The following is a 27,040-nucleotide window of genomic DNA, read 5'->3' as shown; positions in this document are numbered from 1 at the left end:
ATCATTTGTATGTGGAATCTAAAAAATGATACAAATGAATTTATTTACAAAATAGAAACAGACTCACAGACACAGAAAACAAACTATGGTTACCAAAGGGGAAAGGGAGGAGGGATAAATTAGGGGTTTGGGATTAACATATACACACTATTATATAAAAAATAGATAAAGAAGGCCTACTGTAGAGCACAGGGAACTATACTCAATATTTTGTACATAACCTGTAATGGAAAATAATCTGAAAAAGAATGCATATATAAATGTATAACTGAATCACTTTGCTATATACTTGAAACACTGTAAATCAACTATACTTCAGTAAAAAAAATGACAAAAAAAAGTTAATAGGTTTCATCGAGTAACCCCTGTTAAGGTAAAACCGGAGAATTTATCACCTTTTTCCGACAACCATTGCCATTTGCTGCTTCAAAACCTCACCACCAAGTCAGAGTCCACAATGTGCAAACCCAGAACATATCTACACATAGCCATAGCAATAGCTGATCTCCAGTGTTTTAGCACTATTAATGTTTGAAAACATATTTTAGATACTCTTCCATCACTATTTATCTCAAATTCAAAATTCTTATGTTAAGGCAAACTAAATTTCACAACCAACAACAGATGGGTCTGTGCTAAAATCAATTTTATAGGGTTTACCATGAGAAGCTGTGAAGCAAATTTCTTAGCATCTCCATAAACAGAAATAGCTAAATTAATCTATGTCATTATTGGGGTCATCCAGGAGATATAAATAAGGGCAAACACAGAGAATACACTGAGTGCATAAAACTCCTAATTAGCATGAGATCGAAACAGTACTAGCTAGCCTTTTCACAAACTTAGAAAATATTTTACACATTTTAATTAGTTTTCCTGTGGGAATTGGATGAGCTGCTATTCTAAAGTTACGTAATTTATCAGAGTTCTAGAGTCACAGCTTACTCTTACATGCACACCTTTTGACTATTTCTTAAAATGCTTCTTTGGTCTTTATTTCAAATGGGTTTTTATTTTATTTTATTTCAAAATGGGTTGATGATCAGTCTCCTCTTTATCCAGATGTTCTGGTAACGTTCTGTCACCTGATAGTTTATAAGCTACTTGGGATAGAAGGTGATATTCAGAAGGGAAAATTAGAAAGACACAAGGCAATCAAACAGAGAGAGTTAAGCTAATATGTGTCAGAAACAATGGGGAATTTGTGGATGAAGGGAGAGGATGAAGAGAGGAGAGGAGGTGAGAGCAAGAATAAAGGGCTGAACAATGGGGCAGGGAGGCCACAGGAGTTTTAAGATTAAGGATATAGAGTGAAGTCACATTTATACTGTTTGCATTTCCATCATGCAAATGTTCCTCCTTCTAGAACTCATTGACCAACCTTTCACACAGGCTTCAACCCATCAGAAACCCTGTGTGATTGGATAGTTTTGTTTGCACATGTGTGGGAATTAAGGAGGGGGCTGGGTTCCACACTGGTCTTACACCAGAGTTGCAGAGCAGAGAGTAGGAATCCATGACCATAGGTAATCGTCAGAATAGAAGCTCCCCCCAAAGTCATAGTATCCTTGGAAACAGCACAAGACTTCTCCCCCGGGGTATGAAATTATGGGTCAGGGTGGTCCAAATTTACCTTTAGAAGGTATAGCACCCCAGGATCTTGGATATACTGTAAATAGAACTTCTGAGTGATACAAGATGAGGAAACACAAAATATAAAACGATAAGGGTCTCAGAGGTAAGTGCCAGTTCCCATTAGCCCTTAAAGTGTAACTTAGAAGGAGTCCTCTGTAAAGAAGCAAGACTTTTGGTTTCAGCCACAATGAAAGAGCTTATATTGAACTAAAAAATAATTATAAATCTGGACAAAATATATAAAATAACTGTTTGAAAGCACTGGAGAGCAAGCAACGTACGTCAGACTTGAAGTGCTGTGTTGCCTGGGAAAAGGGAAGTCCATCAGGGTGAGGACCATGTTTATCCAGGTGTTTTCCTGAGAGAATCGGCTGTTTCAGCGTGAGGTGTAAGAGAAAGGAACAGTCTTCCTGGACGAGGACGTTAAGTGTACCAAACCACCTGGGATTTGATGAATAAACCCCAGAGAGGAGGGAACTACATCAATGGGGGCCCTTGAGGCATCAGCCAGCTCCCCATTTGAGCCTACACAGGGTGGTGCTCCAAGAAACCAGATGATTTCCATAACCATGTGATGCTCAGGAGATGCAGGCTGGAATTCAAGGCCTGCCAAATTGGAGGAGCCTTGGTGAACATCCAAGGATTTTAGCTGAGATCCTGAAAAAAATCATGTCTTACTTAGGAGTGAGAGCTATAGCACCAGAGTAAGGGCAAAACTGAAACAGATCAGCCTAACAAAGATGAAGAGGAACGGTGAGCAGGATGAAAGTGATTTGCTGGTACTCTATCTGCCTGCCAAGAGAAACTATAACCCTATCTGGAGGGAAATAAGGTGAACACTTTTTCATAAACAACATCTACAATGAAGCAAAATCATGCTATCTGTTAAAAAGAGGGGTGGGGGCCAAATAACCAAAAAGAAAACAAACAAAAAAAACCACACACAAGAGAAATAACAGATAACGAAAATAGTCTCATTGGCAATTCAGACATTGGAGTTTTAAAATCACTATGATTAATGTTTCAGCAAAGAGAAGAAGAAGATAAAAAATGGATTAAAGGTAAGAATCCTTAAAAGTAACCAACTAAGAAGAAACTAGGGGTTGAGATCCCATATTTTCCATTTGTCTATGCTGAGGAATGGTGGCTCTTCCTCTCTTCCCTCATTTCTTTTTCCCTTTTTGGTGGCTTCGATGCCCTAACTCACCTCCACTCTTCAAAAATAGTTGTCACATTACACTGTCGTGGAGAGCACAAAAGGCAACTTTAGTCGTAGACCTCGATTTATTGAAAGGGAAGACAAGATGAGTGTCTTCAAGAAGAAGAGACAACAGGGGACTTCCCTGGTGGCGCAGCGGTTAAGAATCCGCCTGCTAATGCAGGGGACACGGGTTTGAGCCTTGGTCCGGGAAGATCTCACATGCCGCGGAGCAACTAAGCCCATGAGCCACAACTACTGAGCCCATGTGCTGCAACCACTGAAGCTGGCGCGCCTAGAGCCCGTGCTCCACAACAAGAGAAGCCACCGCAACGAGAAGCCCGTGCACCGCAGCGAAGAGTTGCCCCCGCTCGGCACAACTAGAGAAAGCCCGTGCGCAGCAACGAAAACCCAACGCAGCCAAAAATAAATAAGTAAATAAATAAGAGACAACATAACTATGAGTTTACAGATTTTAAAATGACAGACCCCTGTGCCCATACTCTGTCCCTGCCACCTACAAGTTTGTGTGACCTCACACACGTTACTTAACCGTTCTGCATCTGCCTCCTGTCCTGTAAAACCTAGTTGACACTCACCTTCAACCGTGACTTTAAGCACTAAATGAGATGTTTTACACAGGCAGAGTATTTAGCACAAGTAAGTTTGCAATAAATATCGATACCTCCTCTGCTGCTTGTCATCACCAATGGAGAGAAGCACACATTCAAGAGTGGTAATCTTGAACGTCAGAAAGGGATACCATTTACATACTGTCTGCCATTTGATATCCTCCACCAAGATGAAGTCATACGCAATTTGGGTTCATTCTTTACCTTTCAAGTGGAGAATATTGATGACGAACAAAATGTCCCCACAAGTGTGTTAGTCAAAACAAGAGCTTCGTTTCTTAAACCCTTAGGGAAAAAATCGAGTATAGCAGATATCTGGGGCAGCTCAAGGCAGCAGATCAAGGCTTCTGTTCATAGAGAATGCTCTGCGTACGTGCTCTGGTTTGCCTTTCAACAATCATCCCTATTAAATCATTGGTCTCTCTGACACATCTAATGAAGTCATGTTCATGAGCAGCTTAATCACGGGATGCAGTTTGGTACATATTTTGACAGGAAAGCTGTTTGTATAAACTGAAACATGCGGCAAATATATAATTTCAGAAAATGTTCATTATGCTTTCAGCGTGACAATCTTTGGCTTGAATCCTTCCGTGCATTTTTAGTCATTTTAAGATAGGCTGTTTTGAGTACCGGTTAACAAATAAAAAGATATTCTTAAGCAAAATGTATGTCAAGCCAGTGGAGTAGTGAATAATTACACACACGGCAAACTCTGCACCACATACTCTATCCAGAAATCTTTCAGTTCGGGAGAAGTCACACATCTCTAGCTGAATATTATATGTCCCTGAAATTGATTCTGGCTATAAGCACATGAAAATAAAAAAGAAAGAAACTGAATTAAGAGAAGTCATCCGTAAATAATACTTTCCTAAAATGTTGATAACAAGCTCCAGGTTTGACTTGTAGCTAATTATCTAACTGCTCAATTAGTAACTGAACAGTCCTACCTTATCTGCTCAGAGACTTTTTGAAGTGAGGTCAGGACATGTGCCTTTCCTGTTATAAATGATCTCCAGGCCCCGTGTGTTTGGGTCTCAGCACTAATTAGAAGCGAGACTTACATCACTCTCGTGACCTTCTCGAAGGTTGTATGTGAGGTCATGCTGAATGTCTTCCACAAATTTGTGAGCGTATTCTGGGTAAAGGTCCAGCACTTCAAAGAGTCCTTTGAGGATGATGCACTGGAGATCACAGTAGGTTAGCGCCTTCACATCGGCATTGGTCTTGATCACTTGGTCCTTAATTGATAGATTGGCTCCAATTAAATCTCCTTTCCCTTGAAACAGTGAAAAAAAGAGACATGTAGCTTTAATGAAAAGCAAGCTTGGGACTGGTAACTTTGTTTGATTTACAGGCTTCATTTCTCTGAAATTACACTGAAAGAGAAGAGGAACCTTTATCTGGGGCAGGGTTTCTCAGCCTCAGCAGGGTTGAGATTTGGGGCCTCATCATTCTCTGCTGGCAGGGGGAGCATTCCGTACGGGGTAGAATGTTTAGTAGCATCTCACATCATCCACCCCCAGAGATGACACCCAAAATATCTGCAGGCATTGCCTAATGTGCCTTGGCAATCGAAATTGTCCCCCGTTGAGAAAACTGGTCTAGAGAATAAAGCCTAGGAGCCCGAGAATTAGGAATTGTAGGTCATACATGGGCTCCAGACAGGTCCCTCACAGGATCTGGTAAATGACTTTAGACAAAGCAGTTGACATTTTTCGTCACCGTTGCTTTAACCATTCAAGGGAAATAATAATGGCTCAGTTTTTCTGACTGTAAAAATGCTCCAGGATTCTGAGGTTTAGACCATCAAGAGGTATATTAATCATTTTGATTCTAGCACTTTGGACAAGAATATAAGTATCACCATCTAATATACTTGGGTTGTTTTATTTATCTCTGAACATGTCTACAAGACAGGAGGCGGGGCATGGAGGAGGAGAGTTGAGAGGCAGAGGCAACTACTGGGCATTACAGACCATGAAATCTACTACATAGAAATGTAAAATACAAGTCATAGTTTTAATGCTCTGTGACAGTGTAAAAATCCCATTTTCTCCAGCAACAAAGAAAGTGAATAAATAAAAACTATGAGCTCTTCCACTGTGGGGAGAGATGATCTAACACTACTTTATTCACATTTTCTGTGTCCCACCCCACAGCCAGCACCGCTGATCTTTCTTAACACCTCTGCCGATCAGTCTTAGGCTACACTTCACCTGTCTGGGAACTAGCTTACTTCCTTGCGTTTGCTGATTAGATAATATTGGACAAGTTATTTGAATCTTTAAAATCTTAAAATTGATTCAAATCAGTTTAACCTGGCAGGAGGGTGAGCATAATTGTAATTACTAACAAAGAGCTGATTGCAGCTTCAGTTTTATTTTAGACAGAGCCATTCATTTACTCAGCGCCCATGTGAGAAATCTGCAAGAAAATCCATTCAATTCTCAGACAGACTTAGGTTAAAAGCTGAGGTAATATGACCAAGTTCACAAAGGATGCTGGCATTGGATTCAAGGCTCCAACTTAGGAGTTTCTACTTCGTCTTTGCTTTGTCCTCAAATATCATCATGCCTATAACTAAATAAAATAACTTTTATTTATTTATATATTTTTATGGCTGCTTTGTTTCATTTCACAGGGAACCAACAACCACTAATTGACCAACCAAAAACCACCAAGCAAATAATATCTTTGGAATGTTATAGAACAAATTGTCCTGTCCATTCTTCATTCAATTAATTTTTTAACTTTGAAACTTTTATTTTTTTACTGTGCCCAGAATTTCTGGAAGCAAAGTCTCTGGCATGCAACAGGCTTCCATAAAAGTCTGTTTTATTGAATTTGACAGTAAAAGGAGATGTGCCACATCAACCATGAATACCTGAGATATTCATAAATATTTGTGCCAGATCAAAACATTTTAAATTATTCTAGGTGTTACCTTTGAATTAAAACCTTGAAATTGAGCCCATTTGGCAGAAGAAACAAATCTATATTTATAGACACTAAGACAAGAAACAGCCACATAGTGTTGAAGAACTCAAGTTTGATTTACTGTTGTCACCAATCCTGCTAAACTTGGAAATTGTTTTTCTTGCATGTTTTCTTAGAAATCTAAATTGCCGCTCAAAAACTCAAAGTTGGATACTGATGCAAGACGTAAATATAGCCAGGATGGACTGAATACAGCAGATTTTCAAATTTTGTATATCTGAGGAGAATTTACCACGAGGCACCATGTTGCCGCGGTGAGAATTCACATATTCTGTGAAGCAACTGGTGTTTGGAAAAACGTTAGGGTCGTCATACTTTCATACCTGGTGATTTTGGCCACAATCACCCCAGCATCTTGCTAAACTTGGCATCTTAGAAAGAATTCTAGTTTATTTATTTATTCAATGGATAATTATGGACCACTGACATGTGTGCCAGACCTCAGATGGAGCCCTGATCATCACCTTCACTCATTTTACGATTTTGTGGATTACTCCCTACCTAGATTTAGAGCCTATATCTAAGTTTCTTAATTACACTGGGTTTCAGTATCTTTATTTCTAAAAGAAAAGAAGACATTTATGATCCCTTAGAGTCTCTATTATTCAGAATTCCATTACTGATATTTGCTAATCATTATTCTTCCATTGGGCAAAAAAACGTTGATGGGATGCATGTGCAAACCATCCTGGTTAGAGCTATAACTTATGTTTAATTATAATTAGGCAGACTAATGCCATCTGTGAAGAGTGCATTTATCTGTGCTTTGTCATCTTCTTTTAAATCACAATGAAGAAAGTGTTCAATTACCAGGACATGAAATGAATGTGTATAAGGCAGACAAATTCTATCCCTGGAAAAATCCCTGCCTCTGTGTCAACTGCCTCCCCGAAAAGCATCAGATTAAGAACGCCTTCAAGAATTGATAGGACGACGGGATTGTTTGAATAAATTATGGCTTGACAGCTGTTTGGTGATACTTTTCCCCTATGACATTATGTATTAATTATTTTGTTGGCAGAGTGAACATGTACTAAATATCTATATTTTAAGCCATGTGCTTAAGTTTATCAAAGTCAGTATTGATTTAAATTGGCCCATAAGATAATATTACCGTAGGGGAAGTAAAATAGTCAGTCTCGGTTGAAATGATGCTAACCACAGAGAGAAAATATTACTAATGTATTATCTTTGGGTTTAGTCCCAATATAACATAGGCGTGTTTCGAATGGTCATGTGCATTTTTGAGAGATATATGGTAGCAGCAAAGATGGGAAAACGTTAATTACGGGAAGCTCAATTTATGTAGGAAATGCGGGCCAGAAGCACAAGGCAATGAACTAAGTCTTTTAGTTGTTAGTAGAATTTTTTTAACATAAGAAATCCGGGGGCTTCCCTGGTGGCACAGTGGTTGAGAGTCGGCCTGCAGGGGACACGGGTTCGTGCCCCAGTCCGGGAAGATCCCACATGCCGCGGAGCGGCTGGGCCCGTGAGCCATGGCCGCTGAGCCTGCGCGTCCGGAGTCTGTGCTCCGCAACGGGAGAGGGCACAACAGTGAGAGGCCCGCATAACGCAAAATAAATAAATAAAATAAAATAAGAAAATCCGATGGAATTGTGTATTACAAACAATAGTATTTACATACAAGCCACCAAATTTGTACCTATCGTGACATAGTATCAGGGATGATGCCTTCGTATTCCATTCCTAGAACTGTTGCTAGTTACCAAATTTAAAAATTCACCACCATTATGGAAAAACCCACATTATATACATGTAAAAATAGTGCATTAATTTGCTTACATGTATATCAAACCATAAGCTGCTAGAAAAATAACTAAATACCCTTTAATTTAATTTATTTTATTTTAAATTAAATTTTATGGGAGTATAGTTAATTTACAATGTTGTGTTAGTTTCTGCTGTATGGAAGAGTGAATCAGTTATACATATACATATATCCACTTTTTAGATTCTATTCCCATATAGGTCATCACAGAGTATTGAGTACAGTTCCCCGTGCTATACAGTAGGTTATTAGTTATCTATTTTATATATAGTAGTGTGTATATGTCAATCCCAATCTCCCAATTTATCCCTCCACCACCTTTCCCCCTTGGTAACCATAAATTTACTTTCTACATCTGTGACTCTATTTCTGTTTTGTAAATAAGTTCATTTGTACCATTTTTTGAGTTTCCGCATATAAGCGATATCATATATTTGTCTTTGTCTGACTTACTTCAATCAGTATGACAATCTCTAGGTCCATCCATGTCGCTGTAAATGGCACTAAATGCCCTTTTAAAAGCAGACTGTGCCAATGGACAGGCTATAAAACTGATAGTGGTACTAAGGAAGCCCACAGGTAAAGAAAGTTTTTTGAAGCAAATTTAGAAATGATTGTCACTTTTAATTTTGAATAAAAAATGATAGAATGACTGATCTTTAACTTCGTAGAGTTGAGAAGTGGGCAGGAAGAGTGTTAAATTCTCCTCTTGAAAAACACACACGTACAGAGTCTCACTCTCCCACTGATAATGAGCTGGCCACACTGAGGATAAATACACTCTTTTCGTTGCTCTTCCATGCCTTTCTATTAAGGAGAAAAACATCAGGGGGTGAATCAAGAACTGAGCCCAAACTTTGGAAGCCAAGCCCTACCGTTCCTCTGGGATGTGGTAAACTGAAGTCAATTGGAAGCAATGGAAAGCATTCTTCCATTTGGTATTTTACCCCTCGCTGCCCCCATCTCTGCACCTCTAACTGGGGATAATCATAGCAACCTAATAGGGTTGCAAGATTTGAACTGGATAATGGACATACAACACCCAGCTCACATTAGGGAATCAATCAATATTAGTTCTCTTCTCTCTTCCCAAATGTAACCTATCTTGAATCTTACTAGCTAAAATCCAGAGACTGCAGACTTAACAATGATCATATAGAATAAAAGGCATTGTTCAGAGGTGGAAAGGACACTGGATGCAGAGTCTGAAGACCTACGTTAGCTTTGACTTCGGAAAAATGAGAAAATACCTCTCTTATCTGTCTCTTTGTGTTAGGAAAATGTAACTAAGGTCCCACATGTGAAAATACTTTGTAAAGGGTTGGGTTGTCCACAGATATTAGGTTCTTAAATATGAAAATTAAAAATAAATGAAAAGTGCTGCATTAGTCACTTTTAATTAACACAAATTCTAAACATTATCATTCTACACTGGTGTTCAAAATATATCGTTTAGACCAGTACCTAATTTATTCGTAGGCCCTCAAGAAATAATAGTTGAATAAATAAATGAACAAACAGATAAAGAAACAAATGAAAGTGATTTTTAAAAGAGATACATATAAAATTGCAGATAGCAATTTTTCTACATTAACCCTGCATGTCACCTTTTCTCAGCTGACATTTACATTTCAATGAACACCAATTATGTCTTAATAGTTGGAGTCAACTTTGTGGTACAAAATATTCACAAATTGTCCTATGAATTTTTGAGGGAGTGAAAAGAGCCTATCATCACCTTGACAGAATTGAGTTAATGATTGCTATGATTGCTACGAGAGCTTATTCTCAAAACGAAATCATTTTTTGTTCAATTTCTAGCACAGATAAAACAATTTTCAATGTTCTTCTCTGAATTGATTCTCCACAAAAAGGCAGAAATGCCCTCTGAAAACTGACCAGCTGTCTCACCAAGAGGCAGACTATATCATAATTTATAATCTGGCTTTAGGAATCAGAAAGAACTGTGTTCATTCTCTTGCTATGTTATTTGGGACAAATTAAGTTAACTAAGATACTATATATTCACTTGTAAAGTAGGGATAATATTTATACCACTGGATTTTTAACAAGAATCAAAACATGTGTTGGATATAACACTTAGCACAGTGTAAACTCAATATATGGCATAACAATTAATTAATAATAAAAACTAATAATTTGGCAAATTAAAACCATATCTGAATCCACACATTCATCCCTGATTTTCCTTCTCTCAATCACAGTTTTTCCCCCCATTTCATCTCCTTAATTTATGCTCCAGAGTAAAATTTCATGAAGCTTTTCAACTCAGACATACCAAGAATCGCCAGCACCATGCTGTCTTTAAGAACTTCCATGGAGCCCGAGCATACAAAGTAGATAGCCTGCAAAGCATCTCCCTGACGCAGCAGATACTCCCCTGGAGCACAGAAGGAGGTTTTGATGTGTAGGGACAGAGACCTGAGGCAGCCCCGGCTGGCACACTCAAAAAGGGACAACTGTAAGATTTCCTTGTTCAGGTGCATGGTGATGTCAGAACGAAGCTCATCTGGAAAGTCTTTCAAAAGCTGTCAGAGAAGATGAAAGAGGGAAGCAAGTTGGGGTCAGTCTTGCATAATCATTGACTATAAGACCACAGGAAGTTTTTCCCACTGTTTGACCAGCCACAGTACAGAAGAGGAAATATACATATGAATAATCCTGGAGAGATTTTTCCATTACTGTGACCCTGGTTGTGTGCTCCTAAATAATCAGCTGTTAATAAGTCTAGAGAAATAGAATAAATTAATAAAAGACTCTAGAATGGAACATATAGTTCCTTGTGACTTGCTTTTCACAAAGATGCCTACTCAGGACAGAAGATATGGAATTTGGATCTTTTAGTGTTTCCTCTGCTGTCATGACCATCTGAAGAGAGGAAAAAACAAATAATTACTTAAAAATATTGATGACTAGTTTCGTTGGGGGGTTGGTGGAATGGTTGCTTGATTTGTAGGATACCTTTTCTACAGTGGTGGTCTGCGGTGTTTCTGGATGTCCAAAGATAACATGTTTGATGAAAAGCCTTTTTTTTTTTTTACTTTGTTGCTTTTAAAGGTAAACATTAACTTGATTAATCTAATATTCCATGATTCCATCATTCAACTGTCATAAGAATTGGTTCCTTCAAAGAGGGTCAATGAGAATGAAAATAAGTCTGCCTGATTGACCAAAGTAGCAAGTTACTGTAAAACACAGGCCAATCCAAAGTGACATTGTAAAAACATAAGCCAGAGCAGATGAAAGAAGATGTATTGAGGTCATGAGAGATTAAAAATAAAGAGATAAAGAAGGTGGTAGGTGTGTATTTCCCTTTTGAGACCTGCATTAGAGCACTTTGCTTTTACCTCAGAATACGTGCTTTCTGCCTGAAAACGTCAACATGAGAAATGCACATTACCTCATTGGAATCTATTCCATTGTTGACTGACCAGGTTGTTTGGAAATATTCAAGCATCCTCTGCTTGAGCTGCTGGGGCAGGTGATGGACACGTATGAAGTCCTTCAGATCCTTGGTTCTAGTGTGATAGAGGGACCACCTGGAATACATCCTCTGTATGATCGCCGTCACGTTTCCAAACACCAGGGCATGCATCAAGGCTAGAGAAAACAACATGGCATATAATGGGAGAAAAATAGGACGGAGGGGCTTCCTCCTTATGTATAAATGTACAGTCTATATATCCTGAATCAGCAGAGTACACGTAGCTGGCCATGTTGACACAGCTATTTTGAAACAGGCTTTTTGCTGCAGCCGCAGTGCCACAGGGTGCATCCTGATGTAGTCATTTCGATTCCATGTGACTTGATCAGAGTAAAAATACCTTTTAAAAATACTCAGTAAATGGGCTTCCCTGGTGGCGGAGTGGTTGAGAGTCTGCCTGCTGATGCAGGGGACACGGGTTCGTGCCCCGGTCCAGGAAGCTCCCACATGCTGCGGAGCGGCCGGTCCCGTGAGCCATGACCGCTGAGCCTGCGCGTCCGGAGCCTGTACTCCGCAACGGGAGAGGCCACAACAGCGAGAGGCCCGCGTGCCAAAAAACCAAAAAACTCAGTCATAAGAACAATAGACCACTTTGACCCACACTTAATCTGTTAGCCGCCATCCTGGCTATGACAAACTTTGATTTTTGTACTCTATTCACATCTGTATTATTTTAATCATTGGGTATAACTGTGTGGGTATGATGAAATGGTTTTAATAATTTCATAGAATAAGCTATCAAGTTAGGGTTTAATAGTTATTTTTATTATAATAACAAATATATTTCAAAAGTAAGTCTATAATAAAAATCTGGTTAGCCTTTATGAGAATATTAGTCTCTTCCCCAAAGCCATCATTTAAAATTAGTTTTAGAATATTAAATATGACACATTTCTATTAATAAAAGTACTGAAAAAGGTGTTAGAAATGTAATTGAGGATTTCCTGGGCAATCTGAAGCCAAGATAACACCACCCCAGCTCCCTAGTCACTTTAATTTTAAGGGACACAGATATTAGGAATTCTGAGACCATTCAAGAAACAAAGAATTCAGATATTCTGCTCAGAGTCCTTGCCACCCTTCTGAGAAGGGCCGGGTGGTACATGAACATGTGACTCCTGTTTCAATGAGATTTCTTGGTCAGTCTTCCGCTCCCAAAAGCACCACCAGAGTGTAATGAGAGAGCAGGCTTTGTTCACCAGAATTCCAGAGCGGATGGGGATTAGGGATGGATTTTCTCCTGGAAAAACACAGAGTGAGCGAGCAGATGGACTTCACCTCCCAAGGAGTCACCTGCTGTGGGGAGTGGTCAAGTATCTCAAAGTCAGAAAAGATGTGAGGATTTCGCACTAAACAGTAGTTGTTGGTCAAACAACGGGAATGGCCTAGCAGACACCAGCAAGTAGCCCGAGAAGGCCTTGGACCCACCTGGGTTTGTGAAACTGGGAAAGAGAAAGGCCCAAGTGTGCCCACACTTATGGACAGATCAACTCTCTATGATATTCAGATTTCAGCCCTGATCCCCATGGGACTGGCAAGAAGGTAAGAAGCTCAGGGGTTGGGTTTCAGTAGTTCACTGGTTTCAGTAGTTTTTAGTTAAAAAAAAAAAAAAACTAAACATTTCTAGTTTGTCTCTTAAGACCTGTCATAAACGTCCCTGTGCCCAAATCTCAACGTCCAAGGACTATGTTAAAAGTTTCTTAGCACCAGAATTGATAATTAGTGCAAATGTGTCAACCTATTGTTACATCCATCCTCCTGAATATTCCAAGATAGCCCCAGCCCGAATTCTTTCTTTTGGTTACATTTACCAGAAATATCAACTTTTGTTATACTAATTTCAGCCTAATCTAACACTGGAGTTAAAATTCTTTATCAGGTTATACATCATCATTTCTCTATGGAAAATACGGTCACCATGCCAATGAAGTCACCCCATAATAAAGAAGGCCTCAATATTTTGGAGAAGTTACTAGAATAGGGTTAAACTTAGGGTCTATATACAGGAGGCAATATAATGTTGCAGAGGAAATATGGACTTCGGAATCAGACACCATTAGATTGAATTCTGGCTTTACCACTTCTAATTTTGTAAACCAGGCGAGATATGTAATTCCCTTGCGTGGTTCCCTTATATGTATATGGGCATAACAGTACCTTACTCATAGAGTTATTTCAGGATTTAAAGAGTTAAAATATCTTTTTTAAAGTGCTTTTAATTGCGTGTGGGTGCTCAATTTATGTTAATTTTTCCCATGAAAGTGAAAAGTGCTGTGAATTTCCAGGATGCTCAGTGGTGTAAAATACGCGGGAGGAACCCAGATTTAAGGTTTTCCAGCAACCTGTCAAATAATTGAGTGGTTCTTTGTGGAAATAACTTCTTGATGGAGGAAATTCAAGAAATATTCAAGAAATGCCTGCTACATGCAAGCACACATAGGTGCAGATTCTTCCTAAATGTTCAAAAATGAAATGTCTTCCAAAGTGTTAAAAATATACCAAGAAAAACGCATATTGCTTAACAACTAAACGTTGAACGCTTATTGGCAGGTTCTAAGTAGAGGCTCATTCTTCTGTATGGTTTTAGAAGCACAACTGTTCTGCCGCTTAAATATTTTATTTGGAAGGGGAGACCTCTATTTACAATAAACACTCAGCAAAGAAAAGAACTGATTCTGCTCCAAGTCCAAGGAATTAAACACTGATTTCAGGCTGTTAATATACTTATGGGCTCAGTGTTTGGAAGCCCCACCATCTGTAGAAAGTATGTAGTAATAATCATTTATGGCGTTTAAACTGAGTACTGAGAACAATTTTATTTCATTTATTTTAACACTGCTTTCCTTAATTAAGTGTATGATGTTAACATTGCTTAATTATAATGTGTGTAAAGCGCTTAAGGTAAGAGAAGTAATATGTTCAGATCATTCAGCATTCCAATTGTACATTATCAATAAAATGAATTACTGGATTCATTGTAGCATTCATAAGTGTTGTTGCAAAGCCCTAGTCTATGTCTGAGTCATCATAATTTCAAAGTCTCATTTCAGCATAGGAGAATACTTCTAATTTAAGTAGTTCAAAAAATACAACCCTAGCTCTCGTAGTTTTTCAGTTTTCCAAAGTTATTATTGCCTCTCTGTCACCGGTTATTATTTTCACACTGGCGAAGAGTGTTTGTGACTGTCAGGCCAAATCATTCCATCTACTATGAAACTTTGACTGAAGAACTTCTATATCCAGGTCAGTCTGGAAATTATCCTTCACTTTTCCTTTTTATTCCTAGCAAATTTGATGTATATAATTCTTAAAGTAGCACGCTAGGCCTACTGCTGAGTCTGTGGGAGGTTCTTTTTCTTTGCGGAAGAGTTTTGTATAGAACGCATTTTGTAAAAGATCATGTTAATATCAGGTTTTCAGAGGAGGCTCAACACTCAGGATCTGACATGAAAAGTAAACAGACCTCAAATGAAAATGCATTCTTATAGGTTGCCTGGCTTTCTCTTTCCCTTTTTTCTTTATCTGTCCTTTCCTCTCCCCCCTTTTTTCCCTCCTCCTTCCTTCCCCTCCTCTCTCTCTCTCTCTCCCTCCCCACCACCTCTTTCTTTGGATTTTGGGCAACCTTGCTGTCCTAAGATCATCATTTCTGGTTTCTTTAGTCAACTACTTTGCAGCGCCTTCAGCGTCTACAGAGGGACTGTGCTCTTCTGCTATAAAAGGAGACCAGAGCTCAGGCTTCGGGTAATCTTAGCTGCCCTACTCCTCTCTCTCACCTACTTATTGCCTTGGAATTTTCCAGTCCTTGCTATAAGTACACTGGGTTGTGAGTGGCAGATGGCAGGGAGAATAGAGAGTGAGAACAATTTTCTAAATGATGAATTGAAATGGCAGTGTAAAGACACCTTAAAAACAGCGAATTTGTGGGTCGAATAACATCACGTCAGGGTAGTATATATATAGGATAAGAGGACCCAAGGAAAGCCTTGGCTGTTAAGAGTTTCACTCTACCTCTTCCGTGGTAACAATGCCTCATTTAAACTGGACATGTCCTGAGTGATGAGTCCTCTTCACTAGAAAGCTATATCTAACCTCTGAGGCTGAGCTGATGGTCCCAACACTGGGGGCTCACTCATCAGGCAGCCATTAATAAATATGAGAGAGGAATTTTAAAAGACATGGGAAAATGTTCTCAATATATTTTGTTTGGTGACAAAAATGATATGTGTAGTTGATATAAATCTCTTAGAAAATAGGGAAATAAATGTATGAAAAGACTGAAAAGAATATCCTTTGGTGATGGGATTATATGTAATTTTATTTTTATGTAGATTTTCCAGTTCTTTCGAAATGCGCACTATAATAGGAAAAGTTAAAATGGAAAAAGAAAGAACATCATCTGCCTGAGTACCTATTTCCATTACTCAACTGTGAACTCCTCGAAGGAAAGCATCATATCTTAGTCATCTTTGTTTCCCTAGCACCTAGCACAGCGCCTGGCATAATTTTAGTGTGCCATAAATATTTATGGAACCCAAATGAACCTCTGGCGGTTTGATAATTTCTTTAAAAAGTTTTATAATCATAAGCAAGTAGCTTAGAAAATTTAGGAACAGTTCAGTCCCAAGCCCTTCCCATCATCCCCATCCCACTCCCCAAAGGCAAACTTTCAAAATTGTTTCTTTTAGGTCTTCTTCTGATTATCACCAATATTTTAGATCATGAGATTTCACTTCTACTGCTTGACTTATCATATTAAGACAAAACCTAAAAAGCAACTTGACATGAAAAGTGAGAACTCAGCTCACTGCTATCCACTTTCTCATCCCACACCTGATAGTTATATTATTATTTTTTGCTCATCTATTATAATTTTACAAACTAAAATTAGTATCAAAGACACACATTGAGAAGATTACACCAATAGTAAATGTATAGTTCATTTCTCAAAGTGAACGGATCCATGGAATCACCTCCAGATGAATAAACGTGATATTATCAGCACCCAGGGCTCCCTGGTGTCCCACACAGTCACCAACCAGCACCCTCACCAAAGGTAAGTGCAGCTATGAGTTATACTGCAATCAATAAGTTTTGCCTACTTTTGAACCTTCTTTAAACAAAATCATACAGTGCATACTTATTTGTGTCTGTCTTCTCTGCTCAGCATTGAGTTTGTAAGATTTATCCATGTGGTAACATAACAGTTCATTCATTCTCATTACTCTATGGTACTTTATTGAATAATTATTTCATAATTTACTTATTTATTCTCCTATTAGTGAGCATTTCCACTTTGAAATTTTTGCAGTAATGTTTCCACGTTATGTCCTTTGATGTGAATATGTATGATGTTTTGTTGGATATACACTCACAAATGGAATTGTTGAGGCACAGAATACAGATATGTTCAGACTAGGTAACTACTGACAAGACTCTTGTACCAACTGACACTCACATCAACAGTATGGGAGAAGTCAAGATGTTCTTTATCCTCTCAAACACTTAGGGTTATTAGTGTTTTTAAGTATACCATTCTGGTGAATGCAAATGTTATCTAATTTTGATCTTAATTTGCATATCCTACATGAACGATGTTGAGCACCATTTTTTAAATATGTTTATTGTCTATCCAGGTAAGAAAATCTATTTTTGAAGTGCTTTTTAAAAATTTTAATGCATTTTTTAGTTCTCTGCTCTTAGTGATTTGATAGAGTTCTTTATATATAATAGATAAGAGTCTTTGGTCAGATACATGTTTGCAAATATCTTCTATCCTGTGGCTTGCTGCTTCACGTTCTTAATGATGTCTTTTGATAAACAGAAGTTCTGAAGTTCAATTTATCAATCTTTCCTTTATGGATAGTGCTTTTTGAGTCATGCTTAAGAAATCTTTGCCAAACCCAAGGTCATGAAAATACTTTCTTATGTTAGCTTTTAGAAGCTTTATTGTTTTCCCTGACACAATTAGATCAAAATCCATTTGGAATTTATTTCAACTTAGTTTTAAGAGGGGTCAAGGTTGTTTTTCAACATGTATATTTATATATATTTGACTCAGCAACGTTTATTAAAAGTATCATCTTCTCCCCCTTGTGTTACAGTATCACCAGTGTCATAAATAAAGTGACCATATGTTTATGGGCAGGTTTTTGCACGCTCTTCAATTCCATTGGCCTATTTATTCCTGAGTCAACACCATACTTTCTTAATTACTGTGACTTTATTACACATCATGATATCTGCAGCATAAATATTCCAATTTTGTTCTTCTTTATGCTTGCTTACAATCATTTTAGTTCTGCAGTTCCTCTAATTTTTAGAAACATCTTGCCAATTTTCAAAGAGGCACATATATACAGGCAAACACACATCTACTGGGTTTTTAAAATTGAGACTGCATTGACTCTTTAGGTTAATTTGAATAAAACTGGTATGTTTACAATACTAAGTCTTAAAACCATCACCATTGTATATCCTTCCATTATTTTAAACTATTTGTAAATTTTCTAATGTTTTATACTTTTCTGTATAATAGTATTGCACGTATAAACAATATTTTTTTTGATGTGGACCATTTTTTTTAAGTCTTTATTGAATTTGTTACAATATTGCTTCTGTTTTATGTTTTGGTTTTTTGGCTGCAAGGCATGTGGGATCTTAGCTCCCCAACCAGGGATTGAACCTGCACCCCCTGCATTGGAAGGTAAAGTCTTAGCCACTGGACTGCCAGGGAAGTCCCAGTATTGCACATTTTAAAACATTTATCCCTGTGTATTTGATGTTTTTATAATTTTAAAAGTATTATATTGTTTAATTGATTGTTACTAATATATAGAAATACAACTGATTTTTACATATTGACTTTATATCCATCAGCCTTACTAAATTCACTTATTAATTCTAATAGTTGTTTGAAGATTTTAGGATTCCTTCTTTGTTTTGCGTGTTCTCAAGGTTTATACAGATTTATCTAGGTATGGATTTTTTTTCATTACTTTTGCTTAATCTCTTTGATAGTTTTAAATATGCTTCCCATAAAGCAGTGATGTGCACACTCGTTAATTACAGATGCTCACATGGAAGCTTTCCCTTCCCCCTTCTCCTCCTAACTCAGCTTGTGAGCACCTCTGCCCTGGATAATTATCTGGGGTTCTTACACTCACCTGCAACATTTAATACCACTCCTACCTGCTTTTGTAGTAAATGCTGCATCCCTGTCATTAGCAACTTCATCGGCCTTGTGTGGGGATTCCTAATAAGATAACTTAGCATTGATTCCATGGTAATACATATTTTAAATTAAAAAAATAAATTATTTGTATATATTTATAGAAATTAAAAAATAAAATCAATCTGCAGTATATAATGAAATAGATATTTTACAAAAAGTTTTCTAGGTCTTAGTGAATCTGGGCATTTAAACTCACTAAACTTCTGCTGCCTTATATTAAATTGGGGTGTTAATAACCTCTAATTCATAGTGTTACGAGAATTAAATGAGCAAAGTGTTCAATATTGTGAGCTCTTATGATTAGTTCTCAAAATTATGCCAGTAATTTGTTAACTAGGAAATATTAAAATGAAGGCATCATTTCTCTTAGCCTAGGGTAATTGTCACAATAACAGACACAGATTTGTGAAGCTTTAATTAATAAATCTGAGTTACTCAGATGCCATTTGCCATTCAAAACCAATGGTTTCCTCAGTGCTGCTCAAGTCACCTAAATGCTTTCATGCCATTTCCAAATGAGCGCTGGTTTTGCACCAGGATAATTTGCTCAATAAATATTTACCAAGTGACAAAGTGGCATTATCTGATTATTTCCCATATCTTTTGGCTTTGTGACCAGCTTAGCTTCTACTCACAATGAATAGCAGGGAATAATAACATCCTTAACAATTTCTGATTCCGGACCACTTACACTATAGTTAGTGAATCAACAGGAAATAAGCTCAATTAGCTAACATATTCTTCCAATGTCAAATTAGTAGGTTAAGCCTTGAGCATTTGAGCATTTCCAAAAATTTCCATCAGGAGTAGAAGAAACATGGGCAAATATTAAATAAATATAGACTGTGTCTGTTTACAAAATGCTTGTCATTCTGCTAGGCTGGAAGATGGGCCATCAAGGAGAGCAGCAATTATATAAGCCATAATACTGGGTATAAAATCACCACCACGGGATTGGCACACTGCAGCTCTTCAGAAAACGAGAATTCCTGTTCTCTGCTCCCTAGGCTGTTACTGCTCTACATTGGCCAAAAACCTCTTCCAAGTGCTGCAGTCCCAGCATGCTACCTCAGCAACTCTGCCTTTCCAAGAAATTCTCCCAATCCCTGGCCCCCTTTCTCACTGCTTCTCAAGTTCCTAACTGATTTGGCACTTAGCATTTACTACCTGGTATTGTATTAAATATATATATTAAAACTTATATATATAATATATATATTTAATATATATATTAAAACTCTTTCCACGTATTTCTTCCAAGGTGATCCTAAACTCCTCGAGAGAAAGATTGCCTTTATGCTGCTCTGGTTTCATGGTAGGCTGGATGACTCATTGCTTGAAGTCCCACATAATCAGTTCACATCTGTGCAAGGAAGTTGGTAGAAACCATCTTCTATAATAAGGTTCAAACCTCAAAGTGATATCTGGGACTAAGGTCATTAAGAGAACATGATAATCTCAATTAACATACACACACTACTATATATAAAATAGATAATCAACAAGGACCTACTGTATAGCACAGGGAGCTCTACTCAATATTCTGTAATAACCTATATGGGGAAAGAATCTGAAAAAGAATGGATATATGTAGATGTATAACTGAATCAGTTAGCTGTACATCTGCAACTAACACAACATTGTAAATCACCTATACTTTAATATAGAACAAAAATTAAATTAAAAAAAAAAAGAGAACATGACAGAACAAGCTTTTGAGGGAATACGGTGGGGCAGAAAGTACTCATAGAACTCTGGCTTAAGAATATTTACTCAATTCAGGTAGACACCCACATCTCCATAAGAACAGCTTTATAATGCACAAGTTTCCATTTATGCATTTAATGACAGAAGTTAAGTAATCACCTGGGTTCCAAACTTGCCTCTTTACTTACTGGTTGTATGGCATTGAAAACGTTACTTTATTTCTGCAAGGTTTAGATTTGTCATCTGAAAAATGTGGGTAATAAAGGCATCAATCCTGTCAGTTAGGTTCAGAAAAGAGAAATGAAAGTAAATATTTCATCTGGGGGAATTTATTATAAAGAACTGTTTTCCCTGGTGTTGGAGTGCTGAATGATCAGAAGGAGAGCCTAGATAGAGGTAACGTGCGTGTGATAGTTGCAGAGCTGGATGAACAGAGAAGTGGGGTTATCAGCACCGAGGAGCCCAGAGGAGAAGCAATGGGAGCCACGAGGAGTCGGGGCTCTGACTTTGGTTGCGGGGGTACCTCCAGCAGGTGCCGGGATCTCTGAGAAAGCTCAATGAGGCTGCTTCTGAAAGTGCCTGAAGAGGCTGAAGGATGGAGCCACTTGCAGCTGTCTGAGGTGGCCTGCCACTCAACATACACTGCACCCATCAGAACCCGGAAGTTCCTTCCCCCCTCCTCCTGCCTCCAGTCTCCCTCTGGCGCCCCCTATTGGGAGAAGTGACTGATGTCAGCTGGCAAAGAAGAATGAGATTTGCGGAGTCCAAACCACAGCGATACAAAGCAGAGTACAGACGCTGGGTTTGAAGCTCAGACGTAATAGCATAATAACTTCTCTCTTTGTTAAATGGGATAATATGGTGCAGAACCCATAGATTTGCCTTCAGAATTGCTTGAGGTATTGTACTGAAGCATTCAGCACAGAGAATGGAACATAACCGCGATTAATAAAGGTTAAATATTTATTATTATTGTATTGGTGTTTGTTGCTTTTGTTTTAACTAAGCTATCTATCAAACATCCTTAATTTACTAGAGTAGTATTAATAAAATTTGATAACCCTCACCTGTTTGGAGCTACAAAATGGCATTTCAAATGTATACCTGTGATTCATGTAACTCACAAACACTAAAGGTAAATAGCATGTTAGGAAGCAAAGTGCCTGCCCTTTCAAAATCAACCATCAGATACATATACACATCACTACATATAAGATAGATAACCAACAAGGACCTACTGTATAGCACTGGGAACTATAGTCAATATTTGGTAATAAACTATAAGGGAACAAATCTGAAAAAGTATATATATAACTGAATCACTGTGCTGTACACCTGAAACTAACACAAAATTGTAAATCAACAGTACTTCTGTTAAAAACATATATATATATATATATATATAATCAACTTCTTCATCTGTCAGAACATGGAATTCTTGACATCACAGACTTTCATTGCTAATCTACATGTATATATAACTGTTGGTCACTGATTTCCTAATTAGTGCTTTTAGACTCTTACAATGTAAACCAATCTACCCTCTATTGGGTTTTAGGACAGAGGGAACATAACAGCAACCGTTTGGCAGACACTTGTTCCTTCTCTTGGTCTAAAGGAAGAATATTCCTTACCACCAATCAGCATGGTGCAGATGGAAAAGATCTTTTCTGCATCTGTATTAGCAGAGACATTCCCAAACCCAACGCTGGTGAGGCTGCTGAGTGTGAAGTACAGAGCGGCAATATAGGCACTTCGGATCGACGGCCCCCCCAAAGTATTGTTACCGTAGTATGGAGATTCCAGTCTCTTTCCCAGCTCAGGAAGCCAACCTGCAATGGAAAAAAAATGAGCCTTTAAGCCCCCAAAATAAAGTCTCGGCATTAGCACCTGGGCGTAATGATGAATGAACATTTAAGGATACACGAAGTTGCTCAGGAGAAAGAAGAAAGTTAAAAGGAAGTTCAAGTCAAGGAATTAGATTCCATGGCTCTAAAAGCAAAAGCATCACTTTCATGCAACTGTTTTATAACACACACAGCAGAGAAATATGCATTCAAGAGTGGATTGGTGGTCAAAGCTGAACAGGTTACTCTAATGCAAGAACTACCTGCAGTGACAGAACCTGGGATTTCTACTCTCGGTAGCAGTGTTGTACATTTCACTAGCTGTTAAGCTTATTTCTCAATTGGAATTTTAAGAAACAAAGGGGTTGAGTAGGTATTTTTCAACCCTACATGATAGTAAACAGCAACCAACACAAGAATCTAGACTTCATATAGGCAAGATGGGCTTTATTTCTTTTCTTTCTTTCTTTTTTTTGATGGGCTTTATTTCTAATCTGTACAACCTTTCCTTATTTTATTCACCTGACCTGATATCAGTTGCCTTATAGGTCTTAGCTCATGTTTTCCTCAGGAAGCCTTCTCTACAACCTCATTCTGCTGTTTGGGGGTGGTGGGGGAAAACTGCACAACTATGAGGTTCCTATAATGGAATTGGGTGCCCCTCTACAACTGTTTCACGATACTGGTGTTTATATGTGTCAAAACTTATCTAATTAAATGCTTCAAATATGTGCATTTTATTGTATATCAATTATACTATCATAAAGCTGTAATAAAGCTATGTTAATAAAGATGGGAAATAGCCAGTATAATATTAATAATAATACAATGAAAACACAACACAAAGACCACTTTAAAATCCTTTACTGGAAATATTTTCTCTTTATTTTCTCTTTAAAATTTTATATTTAAAAATTCTGTGTGTGTGTGTGTGTTATGAAACACTATGGCAATTCAGCTCAACCCATAAGGTCCATGAGACTTTTGTTAAGGGATGTTAGGCATTGACCACTCTTTCCTTATTAACACTTCATTTAATGGCTGCCCAAGAAGAGATGGAAAGTCATTACATTGTTTAAGTAGTAATAATGCTGTCATTATCAACTAAAGTTACAGATTATGCAACTGTGCTAGGTAATTAAAATGCAGATTTGAAACAACTGGGTTCCTTGAGATCAAACAGAAATGCTCAGTGGCAAGTACTCTGTCTCATTTATCTTGTCTCTAGAGAAGTATTTCTCAACCATTAGCTTGCCTCTGAAATATCTAGACAGCTTGTTAGAGACAGCCAGGTCCTATCCCTGGAGTTTCTGGTACAGCACATGGGAAGGTTGGGGAGAAGGGTTGAGAATTTCCCTTTGTAATAGGTTCCCACGTGATGCTGATGCTGCAGATCTAGGGGACTAAAGTCCCTCGACTTCGCAAAGTCACCTTCTAGAACAGTAGTTCTCAATGCTGACTACAGCTGGGAAAGCATTTTAAAAATACACTGTCCAAGTGCCACCTCCATGTACTGAATTGAAATTTCTGGTTCCGAGTTCAGGTACTGATATTTTTAAAAAGTTCCCCAGTAGAACCTGATGTGAAGATAGAACTTAGAACCATCATTCCAGAACTTAGCAAAGCCCCTAACAATAGTACAGTTTAATAAATATTATTTCTAAAAGTGAAAGAATTAATGAACATATAAATTGTTCTTGCCCTCTGCAATAATATGACAACACAGATGCAATATAGCAACACATGAGCATTTATAAATTTGTATAGATCTCTGCACAAAGTATAATGAATGTATTTTTTGATGATAGAGCATAATAATAAAATGAAAATTACACATTATGAAAGCTGACACCATTAGTAAGCTATGACCATTTATTCTGTCTGGAAAGGCTTCGTGAAGGAATAAACTCCACATTCAAACACAGATTTAAATCTGGACTCTTCCATTAAATCTGGACTTTTCCTTCCATCTTTGGGAATGACTAACTTCTCTGAGCTTCATTTTCTCATTTGTAGAAATACGGACACTATCTAACTTGTACAGTTGCAGTGGGATTAAATGAGATGCCACATGAAGAAATGCCAACCCCTGTTAGTGGCAGATATTATATTAGTATATAATATCTCTTTTCTCTTTCTCATGTTACTTAAATTGGAACAGAGAAAGTACAAAATTCAGAAAATAAGAGGAAATATGAGATCAGGAGTGAGTCATAATGGAAAAGGAAGGTGGTGACTAAGTGTACTCAGTAGAACCCAAGGGTGCCATCTGATAGAACTGAGCATTTCTTAACTAATAGAAATGACAGGGAGGAAATCTAGGTGACAGTAGTTTAAAACTGGGGGAGTTATACACCTATTTGTGAACCTGAAGAAAGACATGCTCCTTTTCTCAGGACAAAGCACACATGGAGACACACACACAATTTTGTGTACATTTTCAGGTGGTTCATGGCCTTTTCCTACAGGCTGGGTCCAAGGGCCCAGATTAAAGAGTTCTGCTCTAGAATTTTAAATGAAGGGAAGGAGGAAGTGATAAAGCATGATTTGGTAAAACCTGGTTTAATCCTGTATGGAAAAAGATTTAGATATAAAGACAGCTTATCCAAGGTTAATTAAAGAGATATCACAAAAGCAAAGCACATGTGCATTTAAAAAATATTACTGGTGTATTTGTATGCACTGTCGGGGGAGAGTCAAGACAAGTAAAATCAGGAAGCAGAGATGACATCTGAATAAATCATTGTACGCAGGATGCTGATTTCTGCAGAAGAGTGCTCTTACAGGCATTTGACCCAAGCCTTGTCAAGTACGGCCAACTACAAGATGTTGAATGGCTGGTGGGTTGGCTATTTCTCAAGTGCCTTCCAAGCAGTGCTCTGAAAGCGATGTCATGTTTCTGCTCAAAAATGAAGTGATTAGAGGGGCTTGCCCCTTTGTTCCATGTTGGTCATTCCCACTAATTCTGGGGAAGTCTGAGCAGCTGAAAAATGTCATTTTGCCCAGAGAGTAAATATTGCATGACTAATTTTTTTATTTGATGCACAGAGGAATGAGAAAAACACCACCACACACAGTAAAGCCACTGCTTCCTCTCAGCTGAATCAGCTATAAAATCAGGTCATGAATTAAAAAACTGGACCCATCTACTGATCTTGAATTTGCTTACAGAACCTCAAGTTTTCTCATTAGAAAAATAAAACCAAACAAACCCAGCCAAAACCTTTGATTAAATTCCTTAATTGTAACAAAGTAAAATGTTTAAAAATTCTCCAAACCAAATCAGTTTCATAGAATTTGATTTTCTTAATAAAATAGGATAAAATTTTGTGATAGGTCATAAGGATTATATTAGATTATACTCTCACTCAATTCCTGTTCATTTACATATGTGTGAAACTGTCTCAGAAGCGATTTAGGGAGCAAAACACAGACAAACAACAGACCTACTTTTGTTGATATATCTTTTCTGTCTAGCCAACTGTTCTGTCTATTTTCAGAAGCATCTTGTTTTTTAAGAAGGGTTGTTACTAAACTGTGTTGCAGCTATTGGAGCACAAGCAATAATGATGATAAAAAAAACTTGGTAACACGGAAAGGAGGTAACACCCACAAATCCGGGGATGGGCTCTGGGGGCTAAAAAAAAACTTTTTCACAGAACAGCTTGTCCGAAATGAGAGCACATGTTCCACTGTAACAAGACAGCATGTCACTGTACTGTACAGAAGAAGCAATTTAACCAATTTGGAAGCCAATCTTTTTTTAATCTAGAGAAACCCATCTCTAAAGGGATGTCCTAGAACAGTCTGTCTGCTTTTGCTTGATTTTTTTCCCCTAAATTTTGAAGGAAAAAGCATACACAAAATGAAGTAGAATCTAAATATACTGGATACACTGCCATCTGATAAAAACAAAAGATATCGTAAAATAATCCTGTCATCACCAAAATAGATTAGATGAATAAAACAGAGGAGATTTATGAAATAAATATCAATTTCAAAGATAGAATGACTCTTAATGACCACGCCCAGAAGAGCCTATAATTAAGCATGATAATTCAATCCATATACTTTTCATTGCAGACTTAACCAGTATTTTGCTTAATTACATACTTTTAACTCTAAACAGGAGTTTCTTTTTATTTTAATCTAGGTTTCATACAGTAATATACTTACTTTTATGGTGCATATGTTTACATTCACAGTTTGTACAGGTGTGACCTGCTTTATACAATAGATGTGTTCCTGAAAAGTTTAGTTTATATTAGTATTTGGTAAATTAACAGATATTTTAGCTTTAATGAAAGGAATAGAAGCATGTTATTTAAGGAAAGCCTATGGGAGAGTGTGGCCACGATGGCAGAATAGGAAGATCCTGAGATCACTTCCTTACACGGGCACACCAAAATGACAAATACTTACAGAGCAACTTTAATGCAAAAGTGTAGAAGACTAGAAGAAAAGATCTTCTTTAACTAAAGATGTAAAGAAGG

General features: G+C 37.7%; 1 protein-coding gene across 2 annotated transcripts in view; it reads right to left on the bottom strand.

Moving 5' to 3' along the window:
• The window catches only part of KCNH8 (potassium voltage-gated channel subfamily H member 8), a 387,984-nt gene that overhangs the window by 64,880 nt on the left and 296,064 nt on the right, over positions 1-27,040 (bottom strand). For both annotated transcript variants that reach the window (XM_060297633.1, XM_030876350.2), the window contains exons 8-11: positions 22,335-22,532; positions 11,679-11,878; positions 10,557-10,806; positions 4,533-4,747 (exon numbers count right to left, since the gene is read on the bottom strand). In XM_060297633.1, the coding sequence (XP_060153616.1) occupies positions 4,533-4,747; positions 10,557-10,806; positions 11,679-11,878; positions 22,335-22,532 (863 nt within the window). The remainder of the gene's footprint in view (positions 1-4,532; positions 4,748-10,556; positions 10,807-11,678; positions 11,879-22,334; positions 22,533-27,040) is intronic.

This window comes from Globicephala melas, chromosome 4 (genome assembly GCF_963455315.2).
Source record: "Globicephala melas chromosome 4, mGloMel1.2, whole genome shotgun sequence".
NCBI lineage: Eukaryota > Metazoa > Chordata > Mammalia > Artiodactyla > Delphinidae > Globicephala > Globicephala melas.
This window is presented reverse-complemented; position numbering and strand designations above follow the sequence as displayed.